This window comes from Fonticula alba (genome assembly GCF_000388065.1).
Source record: "Fonticula alba strain ATCC 38817 unplaced genomic scaffold supercont2.8, whole genome shotgun sequence".
Taxonomy (NCBI): domain Eukaryota; order Rotosphaerida; family Fonticulaceae; genus Fonticula; species Fonticula alba.
This window is the reverse complement of record NW_009242978.1, coordinates 1,646,080-1,659,585: the sequence shown is the minus strand read 5'-3', so window position 1 is coordinate 1,659,585 and position 13,506 is coordinate 1,646,080. Positions and strand designations below refer to the sequence as shown.

Below are 13,506 nucleotides of genomic sequence, written 5' to 3'. Positions count from 1 at the left end.
CCCCACCCCACCCCACCCTCGCTCAGTACAAGCATCTGTACCACTTCTGTTCCGGCCCAGGGAAAAGAGCCCCCTCCAGTCAAGGTACGACCCCCCTTCCCCCCTTCCCCTGCTCCCGCTCCGGATCCGTCACCTTGTATTATTTCTGGTGCCGCTAGGGGGTGTGCTAGCCGGCGGGGCCATTTCGGGCATAGCCAAATCAATCTGTGCCCTCCGCTTCGCCCTGACCTTTCACCACCCTCCTGTGTCCTACCGGTCGCCGCATTGTGTTGCTCGGCCCGACCCACCGACCGGCCCGCCTCGCCTGCCCTCGCTCCTGCACTTGCTTCCCTCCCGCCTGCCCCGGCACACACACACACACACACACACACACACGTACACAGACCGATCCTCCTGTGCTCCCTCGAACTTGAAAACGACCCCGGGCCGCCTCCCCTCCCCCTCCTTCTCAAGGGTATGCATAGCATCTTCACGTTGATCGTCCTCCATCGACATCTTCCCCATACCGTGCCCTTGCCTCCTCCCCTCCCCCCTCTCGTCGCCTCTCTCCCCCTCTCACCTGCCCATTGCCCGAACGGCCCCGCTGCGATCTTCCTCCTGGCCCGCCCTCCGCCCCGATCCGCCTCCCCCCTCCCCCCCCCCGCCCTCCCCGCTACTCAATGTACGGAAATCTCCACTACGGAGGCACCAGCCAGCTCCCGATGTCGGCCCCCGGCCAGTCATCCTACGGGTGGGGCTACCTCCCCCCGGCGGACCACCAATCTCATCACCTGCACCACCACCACCACCACCACCCGCACAACGCCTATTCCCCCATCAATGCCGACATGGACTCCCATTCGTCCACTTATTCCCCGGCTTTGTCCTCGCGCGATGGACACTCGCTCATGTCACCGGCTGCCGAGCCGTATGCCCGGCTGCCCAATGACGATCCCCACGAAGGGTCCCGCATGTTCCAGTCCCCGGCCCCGGCGAGCCAGCCCGGCGACCCGACCGATGCCAATGACGAGTGGGACAAGCTGGCCGGCATGCTGGATGGCGTGACGGCCTTGGATACCGATCGCCTGGCCCTCGGCGTGGTGTCCTCGCCTCGCCACACCACCCTCGGCTTGGAGCACCTCCCCCTGCCGGCCGCCGCGGCTGTCAATGCCTCGGCTCCCGGAGGCCCGCATGCGCCTCTCCATAATCCCGGCACTTCCGCCCCGCAGGTGAGTGCCACCCACGCATGCTGACCCCTCTTCTGCCCAAGGGTTCCCTCGCCCGTCTTTGATGCTCACCCAGCCGGTCATCCCTTGTACGATATCCGTCCAGAATCGCGTCAACCCGATGGACCTGACGCCCGGCTACTATTCCACCTCCGGCCCCTCGTCCGAGACGTCGAGCGCCCCCTCGCCCAAGAATGACCCCCCCGCTGTCGGGCCTGGCCACCATGCGGCGATCCCGGCCCTGCCGCACCCGCACGATCGCGCCAACCTTGCCTACGCGCCGGTTCACTACCCGGGCAAGGCCCCTGCCTCGATGGCCGGCCACGCGACCCAGGCGCATGTTCCCCATGCCGGCAGCCAGTATGCCGGTCCGCCGGGGGCCCGGCCCTTCGCCGATGACAAGGACCGCATGGCCATGTCGGCCACCGGCGACATGGACATCTCGGTCGGCATGCAAAGCTTCGGGGCCAGCACCCAGGGCCACATGAAGGGCGACTTCTCCTCGCACTTTGCCATGGCCAATGTCTATCAAGCCCGCGGGCCGCATCCCGCCACCGGCTTGGAGGGCGCCGAGCTCGGCATCGCCCAGGTGAGCCCGGTCGCCGGGTTTGCCCCCTCCGATGGCACATTGAAGCCGGTGGGATCGTACTACCCGGGGCCCGGGAATCAGGGCATGACGTCCGGCGTGGCGGCCGCGGCCGCGGCCTGGCGCCCCCCCGGCAACATGGCGCCCAGTGTCATGGGTACCATCCCGGGGCCACGCCCGCCGGGGACCCTGCCCAGCTCGGCCGATGCCGACCCCCCGGCCCTCGACCCGGCCAGCCACACCAATGCCCTGGTTTTCCAGCTGGAGTCCTGGCTCGATCCGGCCATCGATTGCCCCCCGCCAGACATGCAGCAGGCCCACGCCCTGTGGCTGGGGATCACCGCCAATCGCCGGGGCAAGGCCAACGACCTGCTTGGCGGTCTGGATCGCGAGGAGACCCTGACGCCGCGCATGCGCGCCCGCCGCGGCCGCGTCCTCGGGCACCTCCTCCGCCTGCGACAGAACTACCTCCGTGACTCGAAGAGCTTCCGCCGCAAGATTGCCCTCAACTGCGCCATGGAGCTCATGCACCAGGTATGTGAGCACCCGTGGTGCCTGTTGGCTCCGCCGATTGGGGGGCGGGGGTGGGGTGGGGGGGTGGTTCCTCTTCTTTTTTTCTCGACGCGCGCCCGGGTCCTTCGCTCGCTCTCGATCCGTCCTTTCTGACAGCCTCCGTCCATCCTCGCGCATCCCCCCCCCCTCCCTCTACCCTGTGGCTCCTCTTGCAGTCCGATCCGGCGGTTCAAAATGACACCCGGAAGAAGTGGTACACCCGCTACCACGTCATCAAGGCCAAGCTCCAGCGCCAGGGGGTCCGCTACATCGCGCACCTGGCTCGAACCCAGCGCGGAGCTCTGGGCGTCGATCAGCAACCCAGCGGCGAGGACTCCCCCAGCCCGAAGGTCAGCGACAGCGATGATGCCCCGGGAGCGGGGGCCGGCGCACGTCCTGCCGGCGACCTGCCCCCCACGCCGGAGTCCACCGGCAGTGGCGGCGGCCACGCCAGCGGAGCGGCCGACCCCTCGACCGCGGCCATCAAGCGCGAGCCCAGCGCCTCGGAAGCGCCCTTGTCGCCCGACAGCCCGCAGCGCGAGGGCTCCGAGCCCGCCGGCCGGTCGGGCTCCACCACGGCCAAGCGCTTCCCGCCGGAAACCGTCAGCGCCCTGCGGGAGACCTACAATCGGACTCCCTACCCGGAGGAGCGCGAGAAGAAGCGCCTCTCCCGGCAGTGCAATCTCACCATGCGCCAGATCAACCACTGGTTTACCAACAAGCGCATGCGCGACAAGCGCCGCGACCGCATGGGCACCATCCGCTCGGAGCTCGACGGCGATTCGCTCCTCGAGGCGTCCTACCTGAACCCCGGCGAGGAGTCCATCATCGACCCGGACGCCACCTATAGCTCCTACATGGGCGCCATGGCCCGGATGATTCGCCGGCCATCCATGATGCATGCCGGGGCCGGCCTCCGGCTGCCCAACGGCCGGATGGCCTCCACAAGCAGCATGATGGCCTCGGCCGGGGGGATGCCCGCCGGCCCGGGTGTCGGGGCCTTCATGCCGGATGGCTCCATGTCCGAGTCCATGTTGGCCGATTGCTTCCTCAACACCGGCGCCGGGGACAGCATTTCCAATGGCGATTCGCTCTTCGGCGAGAGCGCCCTTTCCGAGTCCTTCCTCGGCGAGAGTGCCCTCCTGGACAACGCCTATCCCAGTGGCGATCCGCGACTGGCCCCGAATGTCGGGGAGTTCCTGTTCCCCTCCGCCGGCGGCACCGGTCCCGCGCCCCCGCCATCCATGGCCGGGGTGGATCCGCAAACCGGCCGCCGTGCTGCCGCCCCGGGCCCCGATCCCTTCGCGGCCTCTTCGGCAGCCGGGTCCCCGGTCGGCCGGGCGCCCTCCATGTCCAGTGGCGCCGGGGGAATGCCCGCCGGTGCCCCGGCGCACCACGCTCACCAGCACGGCCACGCCCATGCCCACCACCATCACCAGCCCCACGGCCAGCCGCAGCCGCAGCCACAGCCGCAGCCGGCGACAGGCCCATCCTACTCCATGGGTGGGGCCCCGGGCCCCGGGCCGACGGTCTATGGAGGTCACCCACAGCGCCCGGCCTCGGGTCCGCCGCAGCACCACGCCCACATGCATCACCATGTGTCTCAGAGTGACGCTATGTACTCCTCCTCGCCGGGCCGGCTTTCGCCTCACGGCCCAGCCGGCGGGGACTTCCCCCAGGCCGCCGGCTACCATCGGTCATCCTCAGGCAACCTCTACCGGCCAGCCTCTGCCCCTAACCCGCAATCGCCTCAACAGCAGCAGCAGCAGCAGCAATACTGACACTCACCGTGCACCCACCTTGGGATGCTCGGCTCTCCCGCGCAGCGACTCGCCTTTTTCCGGCACCCCATTTCACGGGGAGGCCGAGGTAAACCAATGCCGGGGCTTTTTTTTTCCTCGTGGTTCCCCTTTGATTCCCCCCCCCCCCCACCCCTCCTCTTGTTTCTCCCGAACCCTCTGTCCCCTCCATGGCGACACTCGGCGTGTCTTCCTGAGTGATCTCTCGGACTCTGCAACGGCAACACCAACAATACAGTTTCCCTCCCCCTCGGCTTGCTCCAGGGTCCATCACCACGTCCCTTGTCCCTCCACCCCCGCCACCCGGTCCCTTCCCAGAGGACACACGGCCGCATATTAAAAATAAAGGGAAGGAGGCGACCCATGTTGTCGGAGTCGAGGGTGAGCTAGTGCCAACGGATGGCTTCTGTGTCTCTTCCCACGACCAGATGATGGGGACTCGGATCGCCGGTTGACCCGGCGACTCTCCGGGTCGATGTCCTGCGAGCCACAAAATCTCCCCCTCCCCGGCCTTTTCGAGATCCATACTGCTCCTGGGTCCGAGGGGTGGTGAAAGCCGCTTGCCTTCTCCCCCCCTCCTGCGAAAAAAAAAAAACAAACAAAAACACACACACACATCCATACGCCTTCCCTCCCCCTCGCCCATCCCTTTTCGCCTCCCCGGCGCGGCAGACCATGTCCTCTGTTCTCCCGCCCGACTACCAAACCCCTGCATGGCCGTCGATTTTGGAGGGCGGAGCAGAGCTCTACCTGGTGTCAGGTCCGTTCGCGCACACCTTCGGCCCATCTGGGCCCGCGGCCATCCTCTCGTCCGTGGCCACCTCCCACTCACCTCTTGCCCCGCCCCCCCCCCCCCCCCCCCCCCCCCCCCCCCCCCCCCCCCCCCCCCCCCCCCCCCCCCCCCCCCCGCCTCCCAGACATCTGCGTTTTTACCCTCCTGTGGACGCTCGTCATTTCAGTGGGCTCCTCGCTGCTTGTGGCCATTTATGCGAGCGTCTCCCTTCGTTGGGCCTTCCGCGGCCAACGATCCTCAGCTCCTCACGTTTTCCCGCTGAACGCCGTATCGTCGACCATCACCCCTAATAGCCAGGGATGCCTTCGCACGCGATACCACCAAAAGGGAAACACCTATTTGATGCTTCCCCCCAGCCCGCCAGTCAGTCCTCTTGCCCCGTCGCTTCTCAATGTCCTGGCCACCGCGCCAATCGTCCTGGCTGTCCTGGCCACTCCGATTGCGGCGACCATCGTTGGGGGAACGGTCGGCGCGGCGGTCGGTGCCGTTTACGGCGCTGGCGGCATGCTCCCGATGGACACCCGTGTTGCCGCCGCATGGGGAGCCGCCTCCTCCGCTTCCCTTTGGCTCTTCAGCACGGGCATCCTGACAACGGGTCTACTTTGATCTGCGCCTCGCCTGGTGCGCTGTCTTTCCCGACAAGGAGGCAAGCCCAGCCGGAGCTGACGCGAGAGAAGGAGAGAGAAAAAAAACCCTGGAAAGCAAGAAAATAGAAAAGGAAACCCCCTACCCAAACACATCAAGGCACTGGCAGGCGTGGCGGCATGTTGCATGGCGGAATGGCGACAAGGACGGAATGTACATCGGGGATGAGGCAGAGGGATAAAAAGAGAGAGGGGGGCGGGGCGATGGAAAAAGCCCGGGAGGGCACGAGAAAGGTCGGGTCAGTCAAAAAGGAGAGGAGGGGGTCCCGCGGGAGCGCATTTCGTCTTGGACAAAATCGAAGGCATCCCGGCGCGCGGCGGGCGCCGGCTGCGGCTTCCGCACGCTGGCACTCATGCCAGTGCTCGCCGGTGCAAACTGGTCAAAGTCCAGAAGCAGATCAGCCGAAGCCGTGCCAGAAGCCGACTGGGTGGAGGATGACATGGCGGGGGTGGCAGTCGGCACCGGGACCCCGGGCGAGGAGGAGTACAAAGACATGATGGCCTTCAGCGGATCGACCGGGGCGGCCACGGCACCGGTACCAAGGCTGCCAATGTCCTCGAAGAGAGAGGCGCCGGCGGCGGGGCCCGACGCGGGGGCCGTCCCGGAGGAGAGGAAATCGAAGGCCGAAGGCTCGGTCGTGGCCGGCGCGGAGGCCGAGCGGGCAGCCACAATGCCGGACGTCGATTGCCTTGAGTCGCTTGCATCGCGGATACTCATGCCAGCGAACATGTCATCCTCGTCATCCTCATCATCGAGGTTCAGGCCACCGGCACTGGTACTGGCACTGGCACCGCCGATGAATGAGAAGGCCGAGGACTCCTCCGAGGGCTCGGAGTTCGACCGCGTCGCGCCATCGGCACTTGGCCCCTCGTCGGAGCCAACACCGGGAGAATGGGCCCCGGTCGGGAAGAGGCCCTCCAAGTCCAGAAGGGACGGGGAGGGAGCACTCGCAGATGGGCTTGCAGGGACCGGGACCGCCGGCGAGCCAGCCACCGGGGCCGTCGTCGTCGCCGGCACACTCGATCCACTGCTGGGATTCACGGTCGAGAGGACACGGAGGGACTGAAGCCCGATCGGACAAAAGAGGGTGAGTTGGGGGGGGGGGGGGGGAGGCCAAAGGGAGCAAAGGGCCAATGGGAGGGGCACGTTGTCTTACCTTCTCCGCGCGGGTGCGCACAGCCGGGGTGATCTTGCGATCAGCGCCGAAGGGGTCGATGCCATTCGACAATTGGGCCACCGGCCGCGCCAGGGGCAGGCACAGGGGCGCCACCTCCTCGGAGTTGTGCTGCGCCACAACATCCAGCAGGGCCAGGGCACGCTGTGAATGGAAGGGAGGCAGGCTTGTGAGTATGGGGGCAGATGAAGCAACAGAGAGGGGAAGATAGGCCGAAGAGGGCGGGGGCCTTTGCCCCCCGGGGGGGGGGGGGATTGCCGCGCGCACCAAGAGCTCAGAGGCCGAGCCGGTACGAAGGTAATGCCCAATCCGGTCCATGACCCAGGACAGGCGCAAGCCACCGAGGCGCCGGGCAAAGTCTTGAAGCACGGCAGCCGGCACACCGCTGGCCGACAGGACACCCCCCGAGCCGGATGTACAGACATCCTGCACCAGGCGATACTCCAAACTGGCCTCGGGCGAAAGCTCCAGGCTTGGCAGAGACTGCATGGGCCGGGCAAAGTTGGCACTGGACAGGGCCGTCGACGGGGGCAATGCGTCCAGGTGCCCGACTGCCACGACGGCATCACTTCCGAGGGCCGGGGCAATTCCCGATCCGGAGGCCCACCGCACGGCATTGGCACCACCGCTGCCGCCCGCGTTGAAGGTGTGGCTGCCATAACCGCCGGCCGCTCCTCCGGGCGGCGTGCGCTTGATGGATGCCGGGTCCTCGAAGACCAGCTTGGTCACCTCGATGGCCGTGTCGCGGACGGCCTTGACCAAGACATCCAGCTGGGCCTTCGGCAGGTTTGCCACATTGATCGGGTTATGGAAGTGCGCCACACGCTTCAGGGCCAGGGTGATGTGGCCATCCGGCAGGCGGGCCAAGAAGTGAGCCCGCTCCGAGCCACGAAGAACCACATGCCGGAGACAGCGAAGGGACTTCAGCAGGACAAACGGCGAGTCCGAGTAATTCAGCCGGTGGTACAGGAAGCGAATGACGTCGCTGGCCTCCTCGGCCGAAGACCAGGTGAGCTCTGGGACCAGAGACGGAGGGGATCAGTGGGAGGGGAGAGGAGGGAGAAGGGGGGGAGGAGGATGCACGTGCGGAAACAAAGAGACGAAGCCAGGCAGAGACGTACGGGCAATCTCATCGAGCACGGGTCCTGGGGTTGGTCGGGAATCCTCGCTCGTTGCATTCAGCAGGGAGGGATGTTGAACCGACAGCCATGCAGCCACGGCCGTGTCCTTCAGCGATCCAAACATCGGGAAGGCGGTGGAGAAAGAGGAGGGCGTGGCAGAGTAGGAAGAGAAGGGGGGAGGGGGGGGGGGGGGGGGAGGGGGGGACAGCTACAGGTGGCTAAGGGCACTTTTGGTGGGGAAGAGGGGTCGCTCCGAAAAATACACCACCCAGAGGAGGATGTCCATGTACGTGCGTCATGCAGCCGGACCGACCAACAGACAAACAGGCAGGGAGGGCGCGAGGAAGCAAACAAATAGCAGCCGCAAACGCAGGCCCACCAGCCGGAACAGGGGCTCTTGCTTGTTGTGTTCATGATACCGCGTCCCTGCACAAACCCTGTACAGAGGGCGGGGCATTGGCCGCCGCCTCCCCCCCCCACCCCCCCTCCCCCGCGCCGACGAAGGGCCTTGGGAAGAGCCATGATTTTTGGGCGACCGGGGAAAGCCGCCCGCGCTGCCCCTCCAGAACAATGCAAAAGAAATCTCAGAATCGTCTTCGATCTGGCCGGTCACATGGTCTGGTCATGCTTGATATTGCCGGTGCCGGTTTTCTGTCGGCCCAGCAGGCCGGCGTGCCTCCGGGACCGAGAAAGAGGCACCGACGGCGAACGGAGAGAGAGGGGAGGAAAAGAAAACAAAAGGCCAAGAAGGTTCCCCCGGTGTCTATTGAGACTCACTTTCACGGGCAGAGGGGCGGCAAAGGCGCGGGAGGCAGGGGCGCAGGACACATGGAGCACACCTCGCACAGATATCCAGGCACACACGCCCCACGCCAAGCATGGATACTTTTTGAACCGATTGTATTTGATCCGCGCAGTCTCGGCTCCATCAGCATTTGGCACGCGCATGTCTCGTGCGGCTCTCACCGGCTTAGAAGTCGAAATCCAGCGCAATCGGCCCGGTCTGCCCCGACAGGAGCTCGGCCGGATAGAGATACTGCCCGGAGAGAGTGGGAATGGAGCTCAACAAAGATAGACACTGTGGGGAGAATGCATCCACCACCTGGGCAGTGGAGGTGGACTGAATACCACGCGCGGTGGGGCTCGACCCCGGGGGGGTGGCAGGCGGCGCTGCCGTGGGTGTTGCGGGAGATCCAGCGCCAGGGGAGGACGCCGGCGGCGAGGAGGATGCCTTGGTGGCAGGGGGAGGGGTGGTGGTCTTCGCGACTTTCGGATGGGCGGCGGCCGCCGAGGCACCGGCTGCCGGGACGGCTGCTGGGGCAAGAAGCGGCGATTGGGTGTGGTAGACATTCGCCGAAATCTGAAGAGGAGAACACATCCAAGTCCAGGAGACGGGCGGGTATGTTAGGCACGAGCACAGGGATTGCGTGGCAGGCAGAAAAGAGGAAGTAGGGCCGAAATGGTGGGGAGAGAGAGAGAGAGAGAGAAGGCGCCGGCGGAATTCAAACGAACCAGGATCCGGTGTGCCAGACTGCTGGCCAGCAGGTAGCCAGTAAGGGAACTGTTGTCTCGCGCCGGAACCCCGGGCAGGTAATGGATGCAACGACGCCGAGCCGAGCCGGAGTTACCCACCGGGAAGAGCGCGGTGCCGTGTGTGAGCGAGAAAGGGCAGGCAGGCAGAAGGGCAGCCTTCTGGCTGTGGCTTTTGTGAAGGACATCGGAGAAGTGCGCCAGGGCATTCGACAGTCGCTCGTGCTCGGGCCGAGCAAGCCGCGAGAAGGGTCTGAAGGGAGGAAGATGCGGCTGAGCCGCCTTGGCCAGCCGGGGGGACCCGCCGGCGGCGCCACGAGGAGAGCGATCGCCCCCAGGCGAGCTTGGCCTCGAGGGGGAGGGAGACGAAAGATAGGAAGTCACGAAGTCCACGTCGGCCAGCTGCTGGAGGGAAATCGCCGGGGCGGGCGGCTACATCCCAAGGGACACACAAGAGGATGGATCAGCAACATGCCAGGTGGGGCACACGGGGAAACGGGCACAAATGGCGCATGGAGAATGAGCCACACACAAATGCAAGCAGCAACATACCGATGAGGGGGGCAGGTGAACGGCTGCCGGGGCGGCAGCAGCAGCAGTGCCAGCCGAGGGAGTGCCAGCCGGGGCAACTGACATGGAGCCCCAATCACCAAAGGCGTCGCCAGCACCGGCATCGTCGAAGCTGCCAAAGGCGCCGGAGGTGTCACCGAAGTCGGAGAAGTGATCATCAAAAGAGCCATCGTGAGAGGGCATGGCACTTCCCGGGGCCGCGGTGTCGAAGAAGTCGCCGAAGTTGCTGTCGGCAGCCGAGGCGAAGGACGGGGCCGTGGGGATGACAGTGGAGGAGGAGGACGTCGACGAAGAGCCCACCGAGGGGGCAAAATCCCCGAAGTCACCAAAGTCGCCAAAGTCCGCGGCAGGAGCAGCTGACGATGGTGCAGAGGCAGACGTGGCAAAAAAGGAATCGCCCGAGGCGACGGTGGTGACGGCGGCGGCGGCGACGCTCGATGCATCATTGGAGCCAAAGCTTCCGAAAGCATCATCGTTGCCGAAGGCGTCATCGTTGCCGAAGGCGTCGGTTATATCGGCATCCGGAGAGGCGGCCACACTGGCTGGCGGCTGGTCACCAAAACCGCCAAAGAAGTCATCCCCCTTCGGGACATCATTGTCGGCGATCTCAACATCCGACACCGTGCCAGCCACGGAAATGGGATCGGTGTGGGGGCTCCCGAAGTCATCCTTCTCAAGGGCATCGGTGATGTTGGTGTCTGGCGAGATTGCCACAGGCATGCAGTCGGCGCCAAAATCACCAAAGGTGTTCTCACCGGAGATGTCTGTCACCTCGGCATCGGGGGTGCCGTCGTCGTCGTCGTCGTTGTCGTCGTCCTCATCGTCGTCGTCAACATCAGGGGATGAGTGAGGGGCCTCCTCCTCGCCGGGTGAGTAAGACTCGCCCCCTTCAGATCCGAAGTCCCCAAAGTCATCCTTGTCATCGTCCAGCTCGGCAACCTGGGCGGGGGTAGTGAGGTCGGTGAAGACATCCGTGACGGGGGCATCGCCGGCATCCAATGAAAGGCCGCTCCCACCGTCGCACCCATCACCAGTCGAGTCGACAACGTCGGCAGCAGCATGCATAGGGACAGGGGGGGAGACGGCCTCAGGGACCTTGACGGGGGTGACATCAGACACACCAACACACATCGGATCCACCGGGATGGCGATATCCCCCGGATCGATGGTGTCTTCGGCTTGAAGAGCCAAGACTTCGGCGGTGTCGCCAGCCCCAGAGCCGACTATGGCATGAGCCCCATCGACCCCGGCGCCGGTGATGTCGATGTCGCTGGCGGGAGCATCATCACCCTCATCGGCAGCAGCAGCATCGGCAGCAGCAGCATCGGCAGCAGCAGCATCGGCATCGGCATCGGCATCAGCCACTTGGATATCCACAGACATGGGGTTCAAAGAGGCAGACTCCAAATCGAAGTCCCCAAAGTCCACCTTGTCACCGGCCATCACATCTCCCGAGCGATCGGCAGCACCAGTCGCCTCCGGGGCGCCAGCGACACCGGGCGCCGGAGCCGCCTCGCCGGAGTCAAGGGCATCGAGGCCGGCACCAACTTGGATGGCCCCAGTCACCTGGGGAGCCCCATCCAGGGATGATGTGAGCTCGCCATGGCCAGGCTCCCGGATGGAGGCCACACTGTCGGCCGGGGAGGCCCCAACGGGGGAAGGAGGACCCGAAGCAAAGCCCCCGAAGGCATCACCGCAGAAAGCGTCCGCAATCTCGGTGTCCTGGCTGGTGGCGGGGGTCAGCGCATCGGCCATGCTGCCTCCGGAGATCGCCAGCTCGGCAGACTCCTCAGACTCGGAGGGCTCCTCCACCACGGTCAGGAGGGAATCATGGCTGGAGCCATTTGGGCTGTCAGTGGCGGGACCAAAGCAAAGAGCGAAGAGCAGGAGGGAGATCGGCAGGTGCAGGTGGGTAGGAGGGAGGCAAGGGGCCTGGGTACCTCTCCTTATCCGGGACAGCCGGCGCAGGAGCGGCCTCGCCCAGGCTCCCGGCTGGCGGGGCCTTGCCTAGCGAGGGCGCGCACTGGGGGTCCTGCTCGGAGCATGAGAGGGGGAGATCATCTGAGCCGCGGCATGGAGAGGGCGGTCCGCTGTTCATCGGGTGGAGGTCGCTCGGCAGGGGCTGGGCAGCGAGGGGGAGGGGTGTGTGGAGGGGACAGGAGGAGAAGGGGCGACGCGGCGCCGGCAGTGGGAGTGTGTCGGCGTGCAGGCGAGCGATCTAGACTAGCGCGAGGAACAAGGGCGAGGCAGGGGGAGGGGGAGGGAGGAGCCAATGAGAGAAGTAGGGAGGAGGAGGGCAGGGAGGGGACCGAAGGGGGGGGGGAGGAAGGGCAGATTGGCAAAGGCCGCAAGCCGGAGCTGGTCGCGGCCGCGCCCCACTTGAACAGCCCCTGAGCCAGGCGGGGGAGCGGGGGGGGGGGGGGGGGGGGGGGGGGGGGTGGGTCGCTGGTCTCCCCGCGAGCACGAGCATGGAGGTATGGTAGGAGCTCCCTCTTGCCAGTCGACAGCCGGCGAACGGACAACGGATCGCCCGGAAGACCCCGCCTCGGGGGGTAGCAAGAGAGGCGCGCGCGCGCGCGTGTGTGTGTGTGTGTGCGCACGCGAAGGGCCTCCACACGACGGGACCAGTCCCAGCCTGGCAGGGAGGCGCGAGGCCCTTTTCTTGCTCTTCCCCTGGGCCCGTGTCTCCCAAGCCACCAAAGCTCCGGAAGAGACCGGCACGCCCGAAGCCCTGGGAAAAGCCGGGCATGAGAGGGACAGAGAGTCTCGCAGGCAGGGGGGACACTGGGGACGAGGGAAATACACGGCCGCGGAGATCCCCCGGACAGGGCTGGATCAAGACCATTCTGCCGGCGGACAGCGGCCTCAGGCAGACACCCCCAATGCACCCGGGGGTGGGGCCAACCAACCACGGCGCCCTGTCACCCCCTAAACCGGTCCCCCGGGCGAGCCCACTCACGGCACAATCACATAATCACACACACAGCCACACACAGACAGACAGACCGACAGACCGACAGACACGCAAGGCACAGGCACACAGGCACATGCATGAGCGTGTTGGGCCGGCGGCGCTCCCGGCCGGGGGCCAGGCGGAATGGGGCCACGGAGGGCCGGGGGCCCCTGCCGGTGGCTCCCGCCGGACGCGAGACAAGGTCCGGGTGGGGGGGGGGCGCACGCTGGACGTTTGGGCGCCGCCGCGCGCTTTGGCCCGGTGGGCGAGGGGCGCCGGGAGCCAAGGCCCAGGATCAAGGCCGGCGCGAGGCTCACGCGGTCCAGGTGAAGCCAGCTCGCCCGCACGAGCGAGGGCTGCTGCCGAGGACGGGGCCGAGAATGGCCGGCTCTCGTTCCGGGACATAAGGGGAGAATATAAAATCCAGCAAATACGCCGCACACCCGCATCCGGCATCGGTCTCCGCCCTTGGACCCGGCCAGCCCCAGGGGGGCTCCGGCGCTCGCCACACGACGCTCCCACGGGGTTTCTCCCCCTTGCCCTGCCTCCGAGGGACGGGAAGGCGGGGCCGGGGGGGG

At 66.3% G+C, this 13,506-nt stretch overlaps 4 protein-coding genes across 4 annotated transcripts; 2 read left to right on the top strand and 2 right to left on the bottom strand.

The window, feature by feature from the left end:
• The first annotated feature begins 352 nt into the window (after window positions 1–352).
• Window positions 353–4,415, top strand: H696_05022 (hypothetical protein). Its single transcript, XM_009498893.1, has 4 exons — window positions 353–454; window positions 685–1,208; window positions 1,312–2,325; window positions 2,520–4,415. The coding sequence occupies exons 2-4, from the start codon at window positions 702–704 to the stop codon at window positions 4,122–4,124; spliced, it is 3,126 nt and encodes a 1,041-aa protein (XP_009497168.1). The 5' UTR covers window positions 353–454; window positions 685–701; the 3' UTR covers window positions 4,125–4,415.
• Window positions 4,416–4,694: 279 nt separating this feature from the next.
• H696_05021 (hypothetical protein) lies at window positions 4,695–5,664 on the top strand. Its single transcript, XM_009498892.1, has 2 exons — window positions 4,695–4,902; window positions 5,060–5,664. The coding sequence occupies exons 1-2, from the start codon at window positions 4,818–4,820 to the stop codon at window positions 5,539–5,541; spliced, it is 567 nt and encodes a 188-aa protein (XP_009497167.1). The 5' UTR covers window positions 4,695–4,817; the 3' UTR covers window positions 5,542–5,664.
• Window positions 5,665–5,683: 19 nt separating this feature from the next.
• Window positions 5,684–8,059, bottom strand: H696_05020 (hypothetical protein). The gene is made up of 4 exons (XM_009498891.1): window positions 7,876–8,059; window positions 7,022–7,770; window positions 6,737–6,898; window positions 5,684–6,642 (listed from the first exon to the last, which is right to left on the bottom strand). The coding sequence occupies exons 1-4, from the start codon at window positions 7,997–7,999 to the stop codon at window positions 5,824–5,826; spliced, it is 1,854 nt and encodes a 617-aa protein (XP_009497166.1). The 5' UTR covers window positions 8,000–8,059; the 3' UTR covers window positions 5,684–5,823.
• A 565-nt stretch (window positions 8,060–8,624) lies between these two features.
• On the bottom strand, window positions 8,625–12,252 carry H696_05019 (hypothetical protein). Its single transcript, XM_009498890.1, has 4 exons — window positions 11,916–12,252; window positions 9,958–11,809; window positions 9,388–9,837; window positions 8,625–9,235 (listed from the first exon to the last, which is right to left on the bottom strand). The coding sequence occupies exons 1-4, from the start codon at window positions 12,071–12,073 to the stop codon at window positions 8,846–8,848; spliced, it is 2,850 nt and encodes a 949-aa protein (XP_009497165.1). The 5' UTR covers window positions 12,074–12,252; the 3' UTR covers window positions 8,625–8,845.
• Window positions 12,253–13,506: the final 1,254 nt, after the last annotated feature.